The 24,835-nt window shown below is 35.9% G+C and overlaps 1 protein-coding gene and 1 pseudogene across 2 annotated transcripts; one reads left to right on the top strand and one right to left on the bottom strand.

Annotated features, from left to right (window-relative positions):
- Positions 1-11,204: 11,204 nt before the first annotated feature.
- LOC145052000 (uncharacterized) lies at positions 11,205-12,852 on the bottom strand (annotated as a pseudogene). The gene is made up of 5 exons (XR_013683896.1): positions 12,787-12,852; positions 12,467-12,714; positions 12,079-12,373; positions 11,777-11,978; positions 11,205-11,702 (listed from the first exon to the last, which is right to left on the bottom strand). The product of XR_013683896.1 is annotated as an uncharacterized LOC145052000 (transcript).
- Positions 12,853-16,514: 3,662 nt separating this feature from the next.
- On the top strand, positions 16,515-20,847 carry LOC145051015 (uncharacterized). Its single transcript, XM_078999172.1, has 7 exons — positions 16,515-17,343; positions 18,082-18,112; positions 18,297-18,456; positions 18,996-19,664; positions 19,788-20,244; positions 20,290-20,372; positions 20,488-20,847. The coding sequence occupies exons 1-7, from the start codon at positions 16,515-16,517 to the stop codon at positions 20,845-20,847; spliced, it is 2,589 nt and encodes an 862-aa protein (XP_078855298.1).
- Positions 20,848-24,835: the final 3,988 nt, after the last annotated feature.

Consider the following 24,835-nt stretch of genomic DNA (forward strand, 5'->3'; position numbering starts at 1 on the left):
AACCAAGATTATCAAATGTATCGATACATCATCAATATCAGAGTAAATTACAAAGATGCGGAAACGAGTGATGTGTGCTCTGCAATCATACCAAACTCTTCCCTTTAGAACTAGAAGTACATGAATCATAAACTGAAAACTATAAGCACAAAGCTTAGTGAGTTCCCCAATATACCACATACCATACATAATAAACACATAATAGGCCCAACCCGACATCGAGCCTCGCTCGGTATACAGATATGTCAATCATTGGGCCCCGCCTGACATACATATAAAATATATAAACATATAAACACATAACACATGCAATAATAAAAAAGATACATAGCATACAGAAAGGTCATCGGGCCCCGCCCGGTAAGCATACGAGCACATAACACATGCAAGAGTCACACATACATCTAACATCATAACATAACAAAACCATGGGTCGGCATTGCACTACTAGAAAACAGCCCTTTAATGACGCACAAACAATGACACTCGCTGATAAAGAACGCGCATTCGTGCGTGCCCTGTAAAATAATGTCAGTTTTGCAAAATTTGAAGAATAGAGGACACGCATTTTTGCGTGCCCCTAAAATTAGTGTCAGAAAAGAAAAAAAAGAAATGTGGGAGGCGCCTTTATAAAATGTGCGTCGTCTAAATGTGTCGCTTTATAACATTTTAATACACCACGCGTTTTTAAGGCGGGATTTCACCCGCCTATTGAATCCCAAAAATTAACCCCCCCGCCTCTTCCAATTAGCAAGAAAAAGCCCTAGGGCCTTCGCCGTCTTCTTCTTCTTCTTTATAGTTATCAATCAAAAATTAAGCAACATTCTCTTCCATTTTGATTTAGATTGATAGTTCACTAAAATGCTGAGTATGAGTTTATGGATAACGCTTCTGATGATTCCGATGATGTATGAGTTCGTCCGACTGGATGCATATTTACTATTAAATTTGGGGATTTTCTTTTATGCATCACTACCCCCTTCTGTTTCAATCATTCCAAGTTCATCATATAACAAGGCTTCGGTGGTTTTATTAGCTAACACTACTAAAAAAATCAAAAGACCCGCCTTGTTCTGATCTACCTTCATTTTCATCTTTCTCTTCCTCTTTCTACATGACGAATTCAAGAACACGATTGACTAGTTTGTTAGTCTCAAATCACAAACCTAACATCAATTTTGACTTATAGAGAACCATATATATATATATATATATATATATATATATATATATATATATATATATATATTTGTTGCTGGATATTGCGCTCCCTCAGTTCTGTATTTTTTAGGGCTCGTTTCATCTGTTCATTGTCGCCCTACCACAAGAGATCTTATAACTCTGACCAATCCACCCCCTTCAATCATCTTTGCTATCAAGATCATATGTGTCCGCCATTTTCTTAAAGGTGCTTTCATTTTTGAGATTTCATTCAGTATCTTGGAGAAATATTACATGATCCTATCGGACTCAGGAAGAGAGCTTTAAAGCGCCGTCAAGACCGCATCCCCCAAAAATAATAGTGCTAGCTGACCTCAACGTTGATCCTCTTACTGATACTGAAGCCCTCGATTGTTTTCCCAGGTCTTTCACATTTCTTTGTTTTCCCTATCTTATATTACCATTTAATCTCTTAAACTCATTTTTTTGTTCTCCAATTTCATGAAAATAGTTAAGTGCAAATGTGAAATCAATTTAATGTTCGGGAAAGTTAACTCCATTTTTGTTCCCCAATCTCTTAAACTCATTTTTTTGCTCCCCAACATTAGAGTTATGGACTGGGGAGTTCAGAAGACTATGGTTCAGGGAAAGAACTCGAGGGTAAGGATTATTGGACTGTGAGTAAACCTAAAAAGTTTGTCCAGTCAATTCCTTTTTTATTTGCAATCAAACATGGGAATTGGGATTGGAATGGAGTTAAAGTCCAAATCCCACAAAATCCTATGAACCAATTGCCCCCTTAGTTATATTGTAATTTTGTTAGATCTTGATTTTTATTATTAGATTATGTATCCATGATGTTGTAGTTTTCCTTTTATTACTTATAAATTGATATGTTTCAGGGGAAAGATTATTGGTTCAAGAAGCAGAGTCCCAACCACCACAAAAACTAGATGAAAACATGTGGAAGAACAGGGAACAAATTGAAGAAATTATTTTCTTGCTTCAGAGCTCTCATTGGCCAAAATCTGTGAGATACTAATTCTTTTATTTATTTATTTATTTATTTGCAAATCCCATCTCGTCTTTTAGTTTTTATGTTTTTGTTGTTGTTGGCAGCTTCAAAAACAATCTACACCAGAAGAAATTGAACTTGGTCAAGTTCTTAGACAACTAAATGATAAATTTGAAGTTGCATTAGAGCTTGTGGAATCCTTCCAAACCAAAAAAATTGTAATAATGTGTTCAATACAGGTTAGTTTAAGGATGATTAAGGATTGATAAGATATATGATACTGAAATTGAAAACATATGTTGATGAGAATGATCAAGGGTATATTTTTTTTCTTCCATGAATAGTCAACCATGCATTGACTAGGTCAAAGACCAAAGTCAACTGGACAAAAGTTACAATTTTTTTGTATTGAATGCCCTCAGTAGTCCTAGAAAGCTTGTGTAGTCTAGTTTCCAGTCCTGTCATGCGTAACAAAAGACATGAATACCCTCATATCCAGTTGGTATCTTATTAACTATTTGAAACTATAGGTTATTGTTCCAAGCTCAATACTAGCAGAAGCTATGTGTATTTTCTTTTTTTTTTTTTAGTTTCTTCCTCAAGAAAACAAACATCATTTTTCATTTTCACTCTGAATAAATGTCATACACTGTGTACTGACTTGCAAGAACTCCTTGTTAACAATCAAGTCAGGAAGCTTTTGAAGGATGATCCTGGAAATTCTGAGTATGATGATGTGGAGAAAGAGCTTGCGGAGGTGATCTAACATAAATTTGTCACATTTTAACTTTTCTACAATTTGAATTGTTTGTTGCTTTGACTTGGAATTTAACTTTCCTTTACATATGTATCTGTTGTCTTCATAAAAAAGTGATGAGCACACTAAACAGACGAAAAAAATTAGGAACTCTCTTAGGTGGAAAGACATCGGTATTGTAGTGTCTCATGTTTAATTTTTTGTTTTTGTCATGTTGGTTGTTGATAGATTTATACTTTTTTGTGTAGGACCCACACCTTTTGCCCCTTTCATCGTATGTTTATTGAAGTAAAACTCGGCCCCTTTGACCTAGCTAAGGTTCTGTCTTTTTTTTTTTACTTAACAGGGACATGAATGCTATATATGAGTGTTTCTTTTGACTTAATGCAGATACAATGACTTAATAGAAAAGTCTTTCCCATTAAGTTGTATCAATTTTACAAATTTCCCTCGTTTGTTTTTTACTTGAATTTTCCCCAATTTTACCGCCCTTTTTTAGATATCGTTTATAGACAACACTTAATGTAGGTCTTTGTTTTTGACTTAAAGCTAAAAAAAACTAAGAACCCAAACTCCAACTGATCACACGATATACACATCGTTTTCCACATGATAAGAACAGAAATACAGTTTAACTTGGATTTAACTCCTGATTCTAATGCAAATTAATCTTTTCTGCAGGTTTTTATCGCCTACATGATTTCTTCCAGAAGGAGAATATTCACCTTCTTTGCATCACTTTGAAATCTTGAAAAATATTACCAGCCCTAGGTATTTCTTTGAATTGCATTTTCATTTTTGAAACCACAAATATGTTTTGTTTATATCTTTAAATGGGACCAGGTTCGTAAGCAAAGCCCTGATAAGGAGTTACCGAAGAATCTTTAATGGATTTGCTGCCTATCTCTCCCAAGAAGAAAAATGAAAGTTGGCTGGTAAGTATCAATGACTAGATTTTGCTTCATTTAGATTTCCTTCTTGTTTTCAGATTTTATCATGAAACAAAAATACAAGTAACAGACAAAATAATCACATAAAATTGACAAAATAATTATACAAAATTAAGAAACAAGAAAGCAACAAAACAAATGAGAAACATTTTCCAAAACAGTTACAATGGTTCAATGTTAGTATTGATCGTACACAGCCTCTTAATTAATTCAGTGAGAGTGCGTTTGTACGACTACTTTTTTCCATCAATCAAAATTTCTTAACCACATAGAATTTGAGATACATCAAAAACGACATTATAAACTGTGAAAACAAGAACTCGATACGATCCACATGAACTTTTATATATAATTGATTAATTGTGGATGTAGATACACACACACACACACACACACACACATATATATATATATATATATGTAGTATATGCTTTGCTAAGATTGGCTAAAACCCTAATTAAATGCAGGTTATGAAGGGATCATCTCCGTATTCCCATGTCAAAAGTTTCACCTCCAGAAAACGAGGTCGTGGGACTTCATTGGATTTCCAATAACAATTGAACGAAGTCCGGTTGATGAGAGAAACACGATTAGTGGTGTCATAGACAGTGGAATATGGCCAGAGTCGGAGAGCTTCAGTGATGAAGGCCTCGGACCAATTCCCGAAAAGTGGAAAAGGGAGTGTCGTGGTGGCACAAATTTCACTTGCAACAGGTAACTCTAAGTTGAGGTGGTCTAGATTTCATAAGAGTAGAGAACTGGATCGAGAACTTATTTGTGGCTGCTGTCCGATCATTTTAAGTTACCTTCAGCACTAAGGACACTCAAATATCTAATCCATAGATACAAGTATGTATTACCATTCAAGCTTCACTTTTTCATGTCATTTCACATTCTCGTATGTCAACATATCAGTTATTGTGCTATTCTGCATTTTATTCAACAGGATTCATGTATACAACATTGATGAATTGATTTAATGTGCTCTACCTTACCATGATATACAGGCCGGATTGTGCAACTTATTGACACAGGCCAGGTAAGAAAAGGGTATATCTCGTTCTTCTTTTTCTATTTTCTCTTTGGAAATCTACTACAATTCGAGTGTCCGCACAACTCATTCAAAGATGGCTCTGCAGGTACTTCTTTTTAATCTTTCTAAAAATTCATGTTTTATATTTTTATTCAAATTTTGACACTTTTTTTGAAAGAATATCATGTCTTACATGAATTTTTATTTTCAGATATTTTGCATTGAATGCAAAATTAACTATATCTTTAAAGATGTGTTTTTTAATGTTAATGTTGTGAATCTCTTCTGTTGAATTTATAAAATTCCTAAAACAGAGAGAGCAGAGTCTCTTGCACGAGTAGTTTCAGGGGAGGCTTTGCCTATCGAACAGTTGGATGCATATTGCCCTGAAAATGGAATGATTCTTGCAAATTGCTCTGCTATTGGCAAATTTCTCTTTTCTTATTAGCATTTATGAAAATGGGATTATGAATTAAAATGTTTTTGACATGATCAGGAGAACTTGAGATCATATGATCTTGTATTTGATGCGGTTTATACACCTAGAAACACACGGCTATTGCAAGAGGCTGTAGAGGTGGGAGTTATAGTAGTCAGTGGTGTTGAGATGTTCATTAGACAAGCTCTTGGCCAGTTTAGATTGTTCACATATGGATTAGGTATTCATCTTTTATCAGCTCTAAGTTTATATGCCATATCAATGTTAAATTGAACTTAGAAAGTATTGTGTTCATTTCTCAGAACAAAGATATAGTTACTGCTACTACGAGTAAATAAGAAAGTATTTCGTACGAGAGAATCTAAGTTTCTATGCCATATCAATGTTAAATTGAAATTAGAAAGTATTGTGTTGATTTCTTAGAACAAATATATAGTTACTCATATATTACTTTATCAGAAAGGATGTTTATGATTTTCATCAAGCTGTGCTAGGTAAATGCTATATTTAACATTAAGATATATTAGAAAATGAGAAATGAGTTAATTTATTTATTTTGATTTATCCTGTTCTGTGTCCAACACAACAAGGATGATGATGGTGCATTTATATTTTCTTAACCTGTTACCTAATAATTTTTCTCATCTTATCACATCATATTTCTTCATTTTTAACTCCTTAATTTATCAATCTAATCATTATTAACTTCATTCTTGTAAAACCATGTGTCTATGCTATATAATGATTGGTTTTCCACTTTTCATGGTGGAAGTGGACAGAGGGTCTCTCTTTCACAGTTTGTAACATCTTGTATTCAAGAAATAACAATGTACTTTCCATAAAAAAAATTATAAATTATATTCTTTGAAAAATTTGCTAGATTGGTAGGTTTAAAAGAACAATGTCCTAATAAGAATTAATTTTAAAAGTAGAATGAAAATGACAAGTGATTTTGTGTTGTGTTTACAGGGTTGATGAAAGTGAATAGCTCAGGAGTTAGAAGAGGAAAAGAAAGCTCAAGCTGAAAGAGATAAGATGCTGCAAATGCAAGTGTTGCATTCTTCATTTCAATTGTTAGTATGAAACAAAGAGTAGATTAGATGAATGCAAATTTATATATTGTAAGAAATAGAATTGTATGACATTAAATTTTATGCAATAGATTGTATTTTTTATACATGGTATTTTATTTCTATTATGAGATATTAAATTCAAATTTACTTTAAAATTTAATAAATATATAAATATTTTTTTTTAACATTTAAATTTACGATACGCAGTAATGTGTGTCATCTTCATTATGACATGGCCTTTCTTGACAGGGGTTTTAATGATACACATTGCGTGTCATTAACACGCGCGTCGTAAGGTTACAACACGTGAATGCGTGTCGTCTTCCTTTATGACAGGGCCTTCCTTGATACGCATTGCGTGTCATAAACACGTGTCGTAATTGTGCGTCGTAAATGAGCGTCATAAATGTGCGTCGTCTCTCTTTATGACAGGGCCTTCCTTGACGCGCATTTGCACGTCGTCTCAGCCTTTTACGACACGTAATGAGAGTCGTAAAAGGCTGTTTTTCTAGCAGTGTTGGTGCCTTTAAACCGCGAAACACAGTGAGGAAACTCACCTCACACTATCAAATCTCACAGAAAGAATCCATGGGCCCAAACCCCTCTTATGGGCCTTCCACCAAGGACTCCAATAAAATATCAACAACCCAACAAGGGAATCCAACAAGGCCTAAGACATCAAAAGCCCAACATAGCCTAATACCGAGAAGCCCGCGAAACCGAAGCCTACTGCTGAGTACGCAGGGCGTACTCATCTTGTACGCTTAGCGTACTCCCTTTGGGGCCAATACGCACATTGTACTCCCCAAATCACCATCCTACCCCATTAAGCACTTAATCAATTAAGCCCTTGCTCAAAACTCTCAGATATGATTCCTATGGACGACTTAACACATAAAGTTGCCAATTTTATGTGCATGCATGGCTTAATGGGACTTTAGAGCTCAAAAGAGCTTAATAAATGATTTAACACATGCATGAGACCAAATCTACAAGGATAAGCTCCAAAAATGTCCTTAGCTCACAAAGCCAACCCAAAAAGGGACCAAAATGACCATAAACAAGCTAAAAAGTAGATCTAAGAAATGGAATGAAAATATTTGAACTTTATACCTCAAAAGCCACTAAAAGAAGGTGCAAAAGTTGGATCTCAAGGCTCTCCACTAAAGAATGAGTCTTCAAGTTTCTTCTTCTACCACTTTATGATGCACAACACCCACCAAAAGCTTCAAAAGAGCTCAAAAGCACCACACAAAGGCTAAGGAACAAATTAGGGTTTTCTAGGGTATGGAGGTTGGTTAAACAAGGAAAAAAGAGGCTATCTTATGGTTTATATAGGGTACAAGCACTAAAATTTGGGTTTCTACACTGCTTACGTACGCTAACCGTACTCCACCTATGCCCAACGTACGTGGATGAGCTCCACGACCCATCTGCATGAGTACGCCCTACGTACTCTAACTTTCCCAAAGTTGGCAATTCAGCCCCCCAAGCATGAATTCTACAAACAATACACCCCCAAATGGTCTAAACCGAAATGCACAATGAACCAAGCATTATAGAATCCTTCTTCCATATACTTTTCCACCACCTTGTTCTTCAAGATCCTACCTTCTAATGGAGAAATAAGCTCATAAATGATGCTAAGGCTCAAAATGAGAGAGGGGAGGCTAGGGTTTCGAGTTAGAGGCTCATGATAGGAAGGACCCCCAAGGGGTTAGAGACATTAAATAGGGCTCAAAACCATAAAAATAGGGCTTTTACCTTGCGGCGATACGCTTGGCATACCTAAAGTTACGCCCAACATAATGCCCTAAAGACGCAACTTCCTCAGCCAGTACGCCCAACGTATTACCAAACACCCTTTGCCTAACGTCAAACAACCATAACTTCTTCATTTCAAGTCCATTTTCGGCATTCTGTATATGCATGGAAAGGTATTGAAGAGCCCCATGATCCTATCTAATTACTTTTAACTTAAAACATACCGAACTAAAATCCTATTCCAAGAAAGAAGTCTGAAACATCACTTTTCCTATTTTACCCGTAGGCTCCAAAACACAAACCAAGGGCTTGGATCACATAACCAATATTATCAACATCCATTAGACTCTAAACCTTATTCCCTTGAAGCCCAAGGTCTTTACTTGATCCATTTATGTTCCATAATCCCAAAATAAGAAACTTCTTGAAACATGATATTACAAGATGATGATTGGACTAACAAGACTCTGATGGGGCGGTGATTAAAGAGCAATAATTGATGGGATTTTTGAGGGTGGGTTTTGGATGGGGGATGGGAAGCTTAATTTATTTTTCCTTTTTTATTTTAATTAAAAATGATTAAAAAACAAAAAATTAAAAATAAATTATCAAGGGCATAATAGTCTTTTTAGGTTATATAGGGACCAAATGCCCAAGAAAAACAAATAGTAAGGGCCTTTCGAGTTAAAAAAAAAATAAGTTAGGAACCAAACGTGCAAATTACCCCAAACAACAGGGACCATTCGTGTAATAGAGAAAAAAGGTAAAATGGAAAAGAAAAAAAAACATTAGCTAAAAAGTAACCTATCAAAAGTTTAATAAAAAATGTATTTAAATCGTCAAATGTCTACAAGGTTCTTAATCATTTTTAACATTTTATAAGTAACAAATGACCATACCGGGTAAGGTGACTGAATGGAAAGACCTAGTATAACGTTCGAGGTATTACATACTACACCTCAAATGTTCTACTTAAAAGTAAATTTATTGTTAATCTATCAGTATTATGTTGGTAATCTATCGGTAATGATTCTATTAATGGATTTTTCATGGACCAATGCCTATAAACCTTGTTAAGGTGCTAATGGAATTACGTATCCCTTAATGTGTAACCCTTAAAGCATTTGTGCAACTGAATTTTTTTTCTGTGTACACCTCAGCCTAACCAAGCAAGATTTAGGTCGCGTTCAGTTTTACTTGGCTAAATCCACAAGAGCCAAGTTGGACCTCACAAAAGCCCAAATCGAACCCATTACGGGAGGTTGAGCGGAGAACCACGTCATCTATACAAATGCAATATTATAAGTCTTCTAATATAAAATATCAAGTTTTGCATTCAAATTTTTTATCACTACAATGTCAATCTTCTTTAAATGGGCTCTACTAACATATTAATTGTTTCTTTTGTGAATTGCTTCTACTGCCCAATTTGATCCTGTATAGGGGTGTAGTCGGGAATTCTACTTAATATTCCTTTCTATGGCTTGGCAGAAGAAAGCTTCAATCATATTTTTGTATCTTGTCCGCTCTATTCTCAAGATTAAGATGGTGTTTGAGATTTCATTTAAAAACAATTTATTGATTTGTTGGCTTTTTGAAAAGTTAATAAGTCAAAAAGAAGTGTTTGGAAATATGAAAATGACTTTTAAAATAACTTCTCATCAACATCTGAAAAAGAGATTTCAATAAGTTCTGATTTCTAACTTTTCAAAACTCCTCATGACTTTTTGGGTTGTAAAACACAAATACCCCTTAAAACATGTATAAGCTAAGACAAATACTTTAAAAAAAATAACTTATTGACTTTTGACCACGACAAAAGTTAATCCAAATATTAAAATAAAAAAAATAAAAAAAAAAAAACCTTAGTTTTTCACCACCATAAGTCTATAAGGTGCTTCTTTCCAAAAAAAAGTCTATAATGTGCTATTTGTTTTTTCAAAGTTAAAATGTATGTAGTTTATGGACCACATCTGCAACGCTCTGCATCAAAAGAGATGGACCAAACGTGTATAAACTGCAATAAGAAGTATGTTTGTTTTTTAACGTCTGCAGACAGTTTTCTATGGCATGGTTAATTTCAGTTTATTTCAAATAGACTTTATTGGAGCTTACAGACAGACATCAAGAAAAGGCTATCCGGAATGGGCATTAACTCACGCATGGGTTTTCTATGTGGCACACTAACACACTAGTGAACACCGCCCCAGAGGCTGGTGGGTTGGCTGTGAAATGGATCGGAGTGATGCTGAAGACAAATGAAAACGTTATCTTTGATTGGGTAAATCTTTTTTGACCGTTTCTTTTGTGATGTTAGAATAAAAAAAAATCTCTTTTTTCATTGGTTAAATGAATAAAGGCTTTTGTGAGGTTAGAATAATTTTTTTTCTTTTTTTTCATTGGTTAAATGAATAAAGGAGAATGTTTGTAAAGTAGTAACAATTTCTAATGGTTAGTGGTTTGGTAATGAATATGTAGTGGACCTGACGTGACGCTGAGTTGAAAATACTTTCTTATTGGGTTGGTTATTCCCCTTAGCCGTAAGTTTAAAGAATTTGTATGAGTTTAGATTGAAATATCCGGTGTTCATGGGTTCTTGCTTGTTCTCTTATATTGTAACATTTTGATATTTTTTAACGGTTTTGCTAGTTGTTCAATTTTTTTTTATATGATATCACTCCTATTCAAATTTTTTGATAAATGTATAAAATAAATAAACCATGAAAGGATGCCATGCGGATGAAAGAGAGGTTCCTATCAAAACTTAGGCTCGTAGTCGTGGAACAATATTGGATTTGTTACCTAGTGGATTGCTCATTTTTTTTATGTTCTTTTTTTGAATTGCTTTTGAGTTGATGAGTGAGTTAACGAGTGTTATTGGTAAACCTGATCTTATGATATAAAAAATACAAAATACGAACGTCACGCAAGCAATTATTATTTAATTAATGACACATCCGATAGTGTACTGATAGTCTTCTAACATGAACATAGCGTTAAATTACAAACAACACATTTAAGTTTAATTTTTACATTTTAGACCATATCCAAGTGGGAATAAAGGATCATACGAGTTTTGTTGAGGATCCATAGGGAATTGATCAACTGATTTGAACCACGAAACAGGAAGTTTTCCATGGAAATCATAATCTCCAAAAATAACATCCGTGATTCCATTCCCTTCAGTCCCAGGCAACCAACCAGCAACTAATCCATCCGATGCTTCCACAACCGATGTCTCTAAAACCAACGGCCTACCAGAAATCAGAATCGCCAAAGTCGGAATCCCGAATTCCGACGCAACCTGCTTCAGTAATTCCTCTCCTTTAAACGGAATCGTGAGGTCGGAATTATCACCAGCGGATTCGACATATGGCGCTTCACCAACCGCCACTATTGCATACGAGAAATCTTGTCCGGATAAGCTTTCGGTTGTTGGATTCTCTTCGTATACAACTTCGGTGTTATTGTTTCCAATTGCTTCTTTAACCGCATCCAGAATTGTAGTTCCTGAAAATAGCGGGAATTACTTTATGATTAGATGGTATGGAATGGAATGAGCCATTCCATTCCTTTCCACTTACAGATAGTGATTCTTCCACTGGTTCCTTCCCATGTAGCAGCCCAACCTCCACATTGGTAGCCAAGATCATCCGCGTGTTTTCCAGCAACCAGAATCTTTTTTGCATTTTTATTTAATGGTAGAAATGGTTTTCTTGGATCTTTCCCATTTTTCAGAAGAACAAGTGCCTTGCGAACTGCTTCACGTGCTAATTCTCTATGTTGCTGAACAGATTACAGAAGCTGATGATTTTTATCACGTTTAACAAAAACAAAAAAGAAAAAAAGAAATTGAGAATATAATCATATTAATATGAAAGTTTACCTTGCAGCCAACAATATCAAGCAAGGATCTGTCAGACATTGGATATTCAAAAAGTTTAGCAGCAAATTTAACTCTCAGTATTCGTTCAACAGCATCATCAATTCTTGACATGGATACCTCCCCTGATTCTACCAAATATGTTAAATCCTCCAAAAATAATTCATATCTGAATGGAACCATCACCTAGAAATTCCAAATATGTAAAACTGGTGACAAAAAGTGCAAAAACTTCTGTAGTTTGATCCATAAGGACTGTGAAACCGATCAAGTGCTTCCCAATCTGAATCACAATACCCTGTACATAATTTATTTCATTACTTTAAATGATATAAAGTAACATACATAAATTGAGAATAATGGCACAAAAAGTAAAGACGTTATTTTTTACTTGCCTTAAACCCTAGCTTCTCTTTTAGAATATCGGTTAGGAGATAACGATGAGAATGCAATTTGGTTCCATTCCAACTCGAGTAGGAAGCCATAACAGTGCAAATGCCTTTTGAAATACAATCTAGATAAGGCAACATGTGGATTTTCTCCAGATTTTCATAATCGATGATGGTGTTGCCTTCGTTTTTCCCTTTATCAGTACCTCCATCTCCAACATAATGCTTTGTAGATGCCATAACATTGTACCTGGAATCAAATGATCAGTTTATGCTAAAGTTAAGTAATAATAAGTAAGAATGGTAATGATTTCTTGTTTACCTTCTAGCTACATAAGGGTATCCATATGGGTGGTTTACCCCGCAAGCCTGTTACCAATGAAGTCATCTTCCTATCTAATTGGGTGTTTTCTCCATGTTTAATCAGTGGTTGAGGCTTATCTGTTTTGTGCGAGAGCCAACAGACCTGGACATTCCAACCCGATGGTTGTGGGCCATGAGTATTCTATCCCGATGATGATTGGACTCATAGTATATTGGCATTCCAAACTGATGGTTCAGGGTCTGGGGTATTCCAACCCGATGGTTGATTAGACTCATAGTATGTTGGCATTCCAACCCGATGGTTGAGGGCCTGGGGTATTTTCCATCCCTAGGATGATTGGACCCATAGTATGCTGTTTGTTGATATGATATTGTTACAGTTGTATGGGTTGGTATTATGGGGGTAACTCACTAAGCCTTCGAGCTTACATCTATTTATTATTGTTTGAGGAACTTCCGAGGACCGTGGAAAGGTGAAGGCATGATTGTGCACCTCCTCATGATTTTGATTTGATTTCTTGGAAAAACTCTAATATGGAACTATTTTGAAAACATTTGTAATAAATAATGGTTTTTGGATGTTTGAAAAGTTTTAAATTGGCTTGATTTTTATGGATATTACAAGTTGGTATCAAAGCTTTGGTTTGAGTGAATTGGAGGAACACTTGTGTGAATCCAGTCTCAAATCAAGGAAAATATTTTCAAATAACTTTCAAATGGTTTTCAAAACGATAAAGGAGGATGCAAGTGTACGATTAGCCGGAGCCAGTAAGTAGACCCCAAAATACCATATGGATATTTGATATTATGATATGTTAGAACAACATGTTAGTACTAGGCTAGGGATCTTCAGGAATCGCATGATAGAATTGTCTGATTATATGATGCCTGATAGCCTAGGGTTTTTCTTACATGAAATTGACATCATTATTGTAGTTGTTTAGTGTATGCATCACGACCGTACATAATTAAGATCTTATAGCCTGAGAATGTTTAGTTTGGCCTTATTTCCTGTTCTTGTTTGATGAAGGGCTTAGGGTAGGATTAAGTATTCAAAAGTCTATAGGGTCCAACGTTATGTATGGTTAGCATACACAAGTGTTGTAGGGTTGGTGGAAGTTTCATGGGTGGGTTGTGTGAGGCCGTTAGGCCAATTATGAGATATTTAGCATTCCCTAGGAGTGAGGATTGAGCACTCACTACGTTATGTATATTGCTAGGGCATTGTGGTGATACTTGAGACAAATATGGATAGGTGTGGAAGGTAGTATGGACGAATTCTTCTTCTCTCCCAAGTCAGCTTCTTGCATTGAGTGTTTGTGACTCCATTAGAGGTGCAACACTTGGGGCACTAGGCTTTCAAAAGTTAAGATCAAGAAGGATTTGTGATTGTTATTGCTACATAATAATCAAGGTAATGTTTCTAACCCTAGTGTGTCAATTTTGAATATGTATGCTTAGTTATAAGGTTATTTCTTTGGTATTCATAGTTGTATGTTTAATTAGAAAAACCTAGATCCAAAGCAATTAGGGTTGCATGAACACCATAGGATGTTGTTATGCTCAAAGCCCAATACATCCGGATTAAAGTGTCTAAAAGTATGATCTTTACTGAGGATCCTCTACCTACCAGGATCCTTCTAACAAAGTGATTGCCGATGTAGAGAGTTATCACCAGTCCTTCATCCCTATGAGATCCTAGGAAGAAGGAAAGAAGTATCCAAGGAAAAAGAGAAAGATCCTACGAGGATACTAGAAAAACCAGGATCCCCTCCTTTAGATGCCAAGGTAACTAATGTTATTTCGGGAGGTTCTAACATCTTTGGAACTTCTTACTTTGTAGCGAAAAGACGTTCAAGGTGTCTAAGGAGAAAAAAGAAGAGAGGTCCCAGAAGAACATGTCCATCACAATTGAGAAACAAATCACCTTCGATGAACAAGATAAAGAAAACATCGAAGATCCTCACCACAAAGGACTGGTGATAACTCTCTACATCGCCAATCATTTTGTTAGAAGGATCCTCTTAGGTAGAGGATCCTCAGTAAAGATCATCCTTTTAGACACTTCAATCCGGATGTGTTGGGTTTTGAGCATAATAACATCCTCTGATGTTCATGCAACCCTAATTGCTTTGGACCTAGGTTTTTCTAATTAAACATATAACTATGAATACCAAAGCAATAACCCTATAACTAAGCATACATATTCGACATTGACACATCAGTAGGGTTAGAAACATTACCTTGATTATTATGTAGCAATAACAATCACAAATCCTTCTTGATCTTGACTTCTGAAAGCCTAGTGCCCCAAGTGTTGCACTTCTAATGGAGTCACAAACACTCAATGCAAGAAGATGATTTGGGAGAGAAGAAGAATTCGCCCGGTGCTTCCTAGAAACTCATAGGGACGAAATCTACTAAAAGTTTAGGTACGTGCAGTCTTTCTCCTCATTATGCATTACACATTGTTAAACCATTATTCAACCTAAAGTGGGTTAAAATTCAAAAATAACACAGTGACTTACCTAAAAATTGGGCAACCAATGAATCTCCTTCTAGGATTTCTGGGATGCCAAGATATCCACTTCCCACCAGGATCTTCATAATGCCATTTTGCCCTTAACACACCCTTCTTGCTCGAGAACCATTCATGCTTCCAACAGAAGAAGAGGACACTATTTCTTCTTTCTTTACGTGTTGGGGTTTGTGAAAGCTACCCACCACTTTAAATAACAAGTTGAGTAAAGTACACGAATCGTCCCTCGTGCAGGTGCCAAAATGCACGTTCGGTTCTTATTTTCAAAAATTAAATTGGACCGTCCCTTATTATTTTAAAACTTGCACGCTTTATCCCTTGTTAGTTTAAATTTACACGCTCTATCATTTGACAACCATAAAATGACTATATTGCCCGTAATATTTTATTTTTAATTTAATTATAAGTTATTTTATATTAAAAAAAAAAAGAAAAAGAAATTAAATACCCCACCCACCCTTCTTCGTTCACTTCCCCTTCTCCTTCTATCTTCTTTGTTTCAAGGTCACTGAACCCCACCAACACTTGACCGGGGAGATGGTTAAAAAAGGTTGCAGCACACTAGTCTCTTTCTCTCCTTTCCGTTTGAATAGGAACCAAATGCAGATATCATCGTTGATTTTGATTTCATATTTTCTTGTATGGATCCCAACATCGATTTTGATATGTAGTTTGAATCTGGTTACGAGTTGTGACCTAACGGTGATGGGTTGTTGGAGTTTCTTTAGGATTACGTTTCTTTTTGCCTAAGTTATCTTTATTCAAATTTTCTAGTTTATCTAGTTTTCTTAGTTTATCTTATTTTCCAATCTATATATAGGCCTTTGTAATCTCTCGTTCAAATTGAATAAAAATAAATGTTCAGTATCAATTTATTATGGTATCAGAGCAGAGATCTCTGATAAACTCAAGATTCGCATAATATGACGGAAGGAGAAACCCCTGCGTCATCATCATCGACTGACAAACCCATCAACATATCATCCCCATACTTTCTCTCATTGGCTGATCATCCAGGCTTAAACTTCGTTGGTGATAACCTATTAAGCGAGGGGAACTACAACGATTGGGTGAATGAGATGACGAATGCTCTTCATGCCAAAAACAATTTCGTGTTCGTTGATGACTCACTTGTCAAACCATAAGATAAATCAAAAGATGTCATGAATTGGACGAGGTGTAATGCTATGGTTCGAGGGTGGCTTGTTAGTTCCATGGAAAAAGAAATCAAGAACAGTGTGAAATTTGCTATTACTGCTCAAGAGATATGGGAAGATTTGAAAGAAAGATTTGGGAAGGAGAATGCTCCAAGAGCATACGAACTCAGAAGATCTGCTACTATGATTCAACAAGGAAACATGAAGGTGTCCGCTTATTACACAAAACCCAGAGGAATATGGGATGAGATACCATCGATCAATCCAACACCAACTTGTTCGTGTCAAGGATGTTCCTGCGATATCACAAAAGAAATTAATGTGATGCGTGAAAAGGAAAGGATATATGATTTCTTGATGGGGCTAAGTGAGGAATATAGTGTGCTAAGAACTCAAATACTAAGCACTGATCCTCTACCCACCTTAGGAGTTGCATTCCACCTTATCAGTCAAGATGAACAGCAAAAGCAAATTGGAAGCTCACGTGTAATTACTAATAACTCTGCTGCATTTCAAACATCAAAGAATTACTCCAAGAATCAGAATAAAGGAAACACAAATCAAACATCAAATAAGAAAAGGAATGATGATCGTTGGTGTACCCATTGTCAAAAGGTGGGACACAACATGGAAGGATGCTTCGAACTGATTGGATACCCAAAATGGTTGACACCAAGAACACCAATCACAAAGACTTCCTCTGGAAAAACAAAGGCGCAACCACAGGTGCAACCACATGCAGCAACCACTACTACTGAAGATCTACAAATTCAAGGCCTTGGTCTTACAAAAGCTGAATATGAGAAGCTGATAAAGATGATCTGTGACACTAAAACAACTCCCACTGTAAACATGATAGGTAAAACTAAAACTCATGATGAATGGATTATAGATTCTCGTGCTAGTGAACATGTTACTCACAACAAGGCATTATTCAAAAAAAATGAAAGAAGATCTAAACAACACATCTGTTACAATACCTAGGGGTGTCAATTTATGACACGACACGACAAAAATACGCGAAACGAAACGAAATCAGGACGAAATCAAAATTCAAATTTGTGTTCGTCTCGTTTTTGTGTCAAGATTAAAAAACACGATGTCGTGTCGTGTTCATGTTCATAAATCGACACGAAATTGACACGATTAAGCATGTAGTTGTCATGTTCTTCATGTTTGTCATTTTTGTCGTGTTATATATCTTTAAGTGTGAACGAAATACACTAATAGTTATGTAATATTATATTTGTTGTGTCATGTTGTGTTGTCGTGTTTTAATTGGTTCGTTTTCGTGTTAATGAAAAAAAACACGACATTGTGTCGTGTCGTGTTCGTGTTATACAAAACCTTGTCGTGTCGTGTCGTGTCGTGTCAGACAAAAACACGACACGACTGCTCGATTTGACAGCCCTAACAATACCCAATGGGGATACAGTCAACATCGAAGGAGTTGGTAACATACATATACCACATGGTTTTGTTTTGAAAAGTGTGTTAAATGTTACCGAATTCGAGTGCAATTTACTATCTGTTAGTAAACTCGCAAATGACTTACAATGTTCACTAACTTTTTTTGCCTAAAACCTGTTTCATACAGGACTTACGTATGAGGAACCTGATTGGGACAGGTAAGGAAAGAGATAGGTTGTACTATCTCCAACCATTCAAAAGACAAAGGGTAGCGATGATGGTATTAACGAAGCATTAGATCTGGCATAGAAGGTCGAGTCACGCGTCAGAGGGAGTTCTTAAGAAAATACAACAATTAGGAAAATTAGGTACACCAAACAAATTATGTGATTCATGTATTAGGGCAAAACAAAGTAGATTACTTTTTCCTACTAGTTTTTCAAAAACAAGTAAAAGTTTTGAGTTAATTCATGTTGATATTTGGGGTCGTTACAAGCATGCTTCACTTGATGGTTCTCGTTATTTCCTTTCTATCGTTGATGATTATATTCGTGGAGTATGGGTATACCTTATGAAAAAAAATCAGAAGCTTCACAGCATTTGATAACATTTTATAAAATGATTGAAACTCAATTTGAAAACCATATCAAACGTATAAGAACATATAATGGATCCGAGTTTTAATCTCGACACATGATTGAGTTTTATAAAGAAAAAGGAATCATGTTTGAAACTTCATGTGCTTATACACCACAGAAAAATGGTGTGGTGGAAAGAAAACACATGCACTTGTTAGAAATGGCTAGAGCCTTACGATTCCAAGCATCACTACCCATTGAATTTTGGGGAGAATGCGTAATGACAGCAGCATATATTATAAATAAACTGCCAACTCCAGTTCTTTAAAACAAGACTCCACATGAGATTTTACTTAAAAGGATACCATCCTATGATCATTTTAAGGTTTTTGGTTGTCTTTCCTATGCTCACGATAACATGAAAGCAGGTGATAAGTTTGATGAACGAGGACGACCATGTGTTTTTATTGGTTATCCAATGGGGAAAAAGGGTTACTGGTTATATGATCTTAAAAACTAAAAGATTTATACCACCCGAGATGTAACTTTTGTGGAGATAAAATTTTCGTTTGGAGAAGATTATGAAGCTCACAAAACAATTAATAATGAGTATTTGGTTGATGCTTTGGAAGAAATACGAAATTTTGATGACGAGTACCAACGGAGAAATGTTATTGAAAGCAACACAAATGAAGAGACAAATGAAAATTGGGATTACAATACAGAAGTTAATGATGAGACACAACGATCAGGCAACAATGATTCAGAAACCACAGTAAATGATGAAGAACCTGATAATAATTCTCCAAAATCACCAATAACTAATGATAGGTCTGATAATCAGGGACAATCACTTCGACATGGTACCCAGATTAGACTTCAGCCCAAGCATTTGAAAGAATATGTCACAGACTTACCACCATCTCTTCAAGATTCCTTACCCTCTCCCGAATCAAGTTCTTGTATGGTATATCCTCTCTCTCAATATGTTTCATATAATAAGTTTTCTAATGATCATCGAGCTTTCTTGGCAGCCATCACTTCACTTGATGAGCCTAAGAGTTTTGCACAGGCTAGTAAAGATCCAAAATGGCGGGAAGCTATGGTGAAAGAAATAAAAGCCTTGGAAGAGAACAAGACGTGGACTATTACCAAACTGACCCCAGGAAAGAAAGCTATAGAATCTAAATGGGTTTATAAGATAAAGTACAAACCAAATGGATAAGTGGAGCGATATAAATCGTGTCTGGTTGCGAAAGGATATACGCAAATATAAGGTGTTGATTTTCACGAAACATTTGCTCATGTTGCAAAGTTGGTGACAGTAAGGTGTGATTTGGCCGTTGCTGCGAAGAAAGGGTGGGAAGTGCACCAACTTGATGTAAGTAATGTGTTTTTGCATGGTGATCTTAAAGAAGAAGTGTACATGAAGATACCTCAAGGATTCAAGAATGTAGAAGAAACTCGCGTATGCAAATTAGAGAAGTCCATTTATGGATTAAAGCAAGCTTCTAGAAACTGGTATAAAAAATTTACTAAAGCTCTTACTGGTTATGGTTTCTTACAATACAAGGCTGACCATTCGATGTTTGTTTACAAAGAGAATGATACACACATAATTGCTTTGATGTATGTTGATGATGTCTTGTTAATGGGAAATAAGGTTGACAAGATTAAAGAAGTTAAGAACCAGTTGCATATACAGTTCAATATTAAAGATCTTGGGTCTCTCAAATACTTCCTAGGGATTGAGGTTGCACGTTCCTCAGAAGGTTTTGTTATAAGTCAAAGATAGTACACACCTGATATACTTGAAGATAGTGGTGTTCAAGCGTGCAGACCAATTGATTTTCCTATGGAACAACATTTGAAGCTCACTAAAAACGATGACAGTCCTGAGGTTAACGCTTCATAATATCGAAGGTTAGTTGGGAGACTATTGTATCTTACTGTGATGAGACTAGACATATCCTTTAGTGTAAATCAGCTTAGTCAATTTAAGCAATCCTCGATAGTCTCATACGAATGTTGCCATGAGATTTTTGCGTTACTTGAAGTCTACTCTTGGACAAGGTTTATTGTTACCTTCGTCTGGAATTTTGACTCTCGAAGCCTATTGTGACACCAGTTGGATGAGTTGCCCCACTACTAGGCGTTCGTGCACAGGTTACTACATCAGTCTCGGAGGTGCTCTAGTTTCATGGAGAACAAAGAAGCAAAGTGTGGTGTCTCGTTCTTTTGTTAAAGCGAAATATAGAGCCATGGCTACTACCGTCTGTGAAGTTTTATGGTTGAGATGGTTACTTCTTGACTTGGATGCAGTTCAAAGTGAAGCTACTCCCTTATGTGTGATAATGAAGCAGAAGGACACATAGCTGCTAACCCCGTTTATTATGAAAGGGCTAAGCATGTTGAGATGGATTGTTATTTCATTCGTGAACGGGTCAATATTGGAGAAATAAAGACCGGTGCTATTAGTTCAGAGTTACAACCAGCATATATTTTTACAAAGGCCCTTGGTGCAAAACGTTTTCAAAGTTTACGTAGCAAGTTGGGTGTTCGAAATCTTCACAATCCAACTTGAGAGGGAGTGTTGGAGTTTGTTTAGGATTATGTTTCTTTTTGCCTAAGTTATCTTTATTTAAATTTTCTAGTTTATCTAGTTTTCTTAGTTTATCTTATTTTTCAATCTATATATAATTATATATAGGCCTTTGTAATCTATCGTTCAAATTGAATAAAAAGAAATGTTCCGTATCAATTTATTAAGTGTCAGAATAGGTATATGGTGGTGTTGCCGGAGAAAGAGGAAAGTTTGATGGCGGCTAGGATTTTGGGTGGCTGTCGGAGTGCAGATTGTCTCTGTAAGATCATTATCTTTCTATCTTTGTCTCTCTTTTATTTTCGTCTCCTTCCCCATCATCGAACCCTTGATGTCGGAAGCAAACCTTCACATCAATGTTCAAGCCAGCTGAAAGCAAACCCTCCAACCCCATAGCACAACAGTTGCACTCAAAACTAATGTCGCATGCGGTGGAGTTGGTGGTGGTTTAGTAATTCTACAAAACGGATAACAAAAAGGAGGGATGCCGAAGCAGCCAACAGGACCCTCTGAATTTTCTTCCATCTCTGCCCCATGTGACGAGTCAATTTGTCATTGATTCAAGCTTCATTCACAACCAGATATGGTGGTGATTAACAACGTAAACCCACTCACAAAATCAAATTAGATTTTCCTTACTTTATCCCAATTGAAATCCAAAATGTGATTAGAATCTTTTTCATTGGAAAATTTTGGTAGGGGATTCGATTTTAGTGATATATTTTGGTGGGTAATTGGATTTATTGAACTGATGTGTGCGATTATGTAAAAAACAAACAAAACTTGTGGAATGTTTTGATTTTGTGGGAAACAGAACATCTGATCTCTATCTATTAGGGGTTATTGGTGGCAGATTATGGTTCTAGGGTGGTAACGATGGTGGCAGATGGTGTCGGTGATGCCTATACCCAAACAAATGAAAAACCTAAAAGAATGGGGGTGGGTGAATCTAGGGTCACGGGGTGTGGTGATCCATATTTATTTATTTTTTTATATTAAACGAAATAAACAAATTAAAAAGAAACTAAAAAAGACATGAGAAAGGACAATATAGTCATTTCAGGCCAACATGGATGAAATGTACAAGTTCAAAAAAAAAAAGAACGATCCGAATTAATTTTTGAAAATAGGGGTTGAAGGTTTACTTTTTCACATGCAGATTCATGTAATTTACTCTAACGAGTTTGAGACTATAATTTAATTACATGGACTCTACCTCTGCTTGACAACCGATTACTAAACAGGTGAACCGAAAATGACAGAACCCAAACTGATGATTCCTATGATTCCTATCTGCTAGAACCCAAATGAGCCGATCGGAATTAAGAATCAAAGGACCTCTGCTCTCGTGTGATTGCAAAAGAAAAGCTCCGCCATATGACCCAGATCGAACCTAGTGTCGCCACCCCTTAAATCATTACATATCTCTAATTGGTAGTATCCTTGTAGTTGTGGTGGCTGCGGCCCTTTCGAGAAAGCAACATCGTAATTGGGCAAAATTTCTGACTTATTTCAAAAGTCGGCTCTCGACTCACGGTTAGGGATTCCAAATTTGTACGGAACTGATGATGTTGATGGTAATAATAATGTTTACGACATCACAATCTTTCCGCATAATGCTGGTTTTGGAGCTACCAGATGTGTTTTCTTTTAGAGAGAAGTTTCGAGTTTTGTAATCAAGCTGTTCGATGATTTGTCTGAATGAATCCTTGACTTAGGGATGATGATTTGATTCGAACAATTGGAGAAGCAGTCCCTACTAAAGTCAGTGCTAATAGAACTTGCTATGAATATGCTCCTTTTGTAACTGCGAGTCCATGACGATCTCTGTTTTTCTTTCAAGTTGGTTATAAACGATACCCCAAGAATTACCCTTTTGTAGTAGGATGGTATACACATTCTTTTGCTGTGTGCATGCCTTTAATCTTTTGATTTTTTAGGACTAAATGTAAGAACTAGTAATGTACTCTCATTGATTTTTTTATTATAGCTATCTACTTTCGTTTTCTTCCCACAAGAGCATTGGTACTTGGACAAATCTACCCAATAATAGCAATGTTATCCAAATACAAAGAAAATTTCACTGGTATAGTGGTATGATTGGGGTAAAATTTTTAAAATGAAAAGTTATAATTGGGTTGATTTTTCATAGTTTTGCCATTTTATTGAGCTATATCAACGATCTGGACCCCTAAAACTCCATCAAATGGTACTAAGAAACATTATATTTTGTCTTCAAGAATTTCTCAATTCTTGCAAGTTTAACGATCAGAATGGTGAAATCTATTCGGAATTTTATAATCTCATTGATATGGTATTGTAAGTTTTCATTTATCAAGTGTTTTTCTGCTTGAAAATTGGTAGATCTAGTTTATATCTATGAAGTTTTGAAGAAACATCATAGATTTTTACCCAAGAACAAGCCTTAGATCTTGTTTGGAAGAGTGAAATCTGTTCAACTTTTCAGTTTTTCATTTCTATTACAGTATGACAACCGATAAGTGGTTCGATATAAATGAAGGAAAGTATGATCCTCTGCTCTTTTCCCCATTGGTTTTGGGTTGAAGACAAACAAGGTGGGGATGTAACATTTGTGTCTAAACTGATTATTAATGACTTGAAGTTGTAATAATAAGTTTCCCGAGTGTTTTGCAAAAATTGATTATGAGTCTATCCATTGGCTATTTGTTGTTCAAGTAATTGGATTTAGAAAATGTAACATCCATAAAAATCATGCCAAATTTAAACTTTTAAAAACATTTTAAACATATTAACCATTACGAAACTTGTTTTCAAAATGTATCATATCAGAGTATCCCAGAAACAAAGACATAAAAAGTGAGGAGTTGTACGATCACGCCTTTGCCTTGTCACGATCCCCTGGTGTACCTGAAACAATAAACTGAAACTGTAAACCCGAAAGCTTAGTGAGCTCCCCCAAAATACCCATACTCACAACAATACACATATAATCATAAACAAAGTACTATCTATGGGTCCAGTTAACCATCGGGTTGGAATACCCCAAGCCCTCACCCTTCCGGTTGGAATGCCAACATACTATGGATCCAATCATCATCGAGATGGAATACTCCAAGCCCACAACCAACAGGTTGGAATGCCCACATACTATGAGTCCAATCATCCTCGGGATAGAATACTCACGGCCCACAACCAACAGGTTGGAATGACCAGGTCTATTGGCTTTCGCATAAAGTAGATAAGCCTCAACTGCCAAACAAAACATGTGCACATATAATAGATAATCACATAATAGTCTATAGATGACAACTGATTTAACGGATCATACCACATAGCACATAGTATTATCCTACCCTCTAGGATACAGATCTAGCAGATCATACCGCATACCACATAATATTATCCTACCCTATAGGATACTGATCTAACAGATCATACTAGCATAACATAACCCAATAACAATCTAAAGGGCCGAACTTGGTGCCTTAGACCCTTGAGTATAGTGAGGATAACTCACCTCGCAAGTAATGCCGAAATGTTGTAAATCTCTGACTGTTGTCCCACCGGGAATCCCGAACTATCACATAATCAATACTAATTTAATACCCAAAATAACCTTCTTGACTAGGTGTCCATACCTCTCATTAAATCCATTCTCATTATTAGGCCAAGGCCCAATACCAAGTCCTTAACTTGAACGTCCATATATAAATCCCATTATTGGCCCAATTTACTAAATTGGGCCCAACCTCCTAATTGGGCCTAACCCCATGATCCAC

Source organism: Lactuca serriola, chromosome 5 (genome assembly GCF_051521515.1).
Source record: "Lactuca serriola cultivar US96UC23 chromosome 5, Lser_US96UC23_V15, whole genome shotgun sequence".
In the NCBI taxonomy this organism is placed as follows: Eukaryota; Viridiplantae; Streptophyta; class Magnoliopsida; order Asterales; family Asteraceae; genus Lactuca; species Lactuca serriola.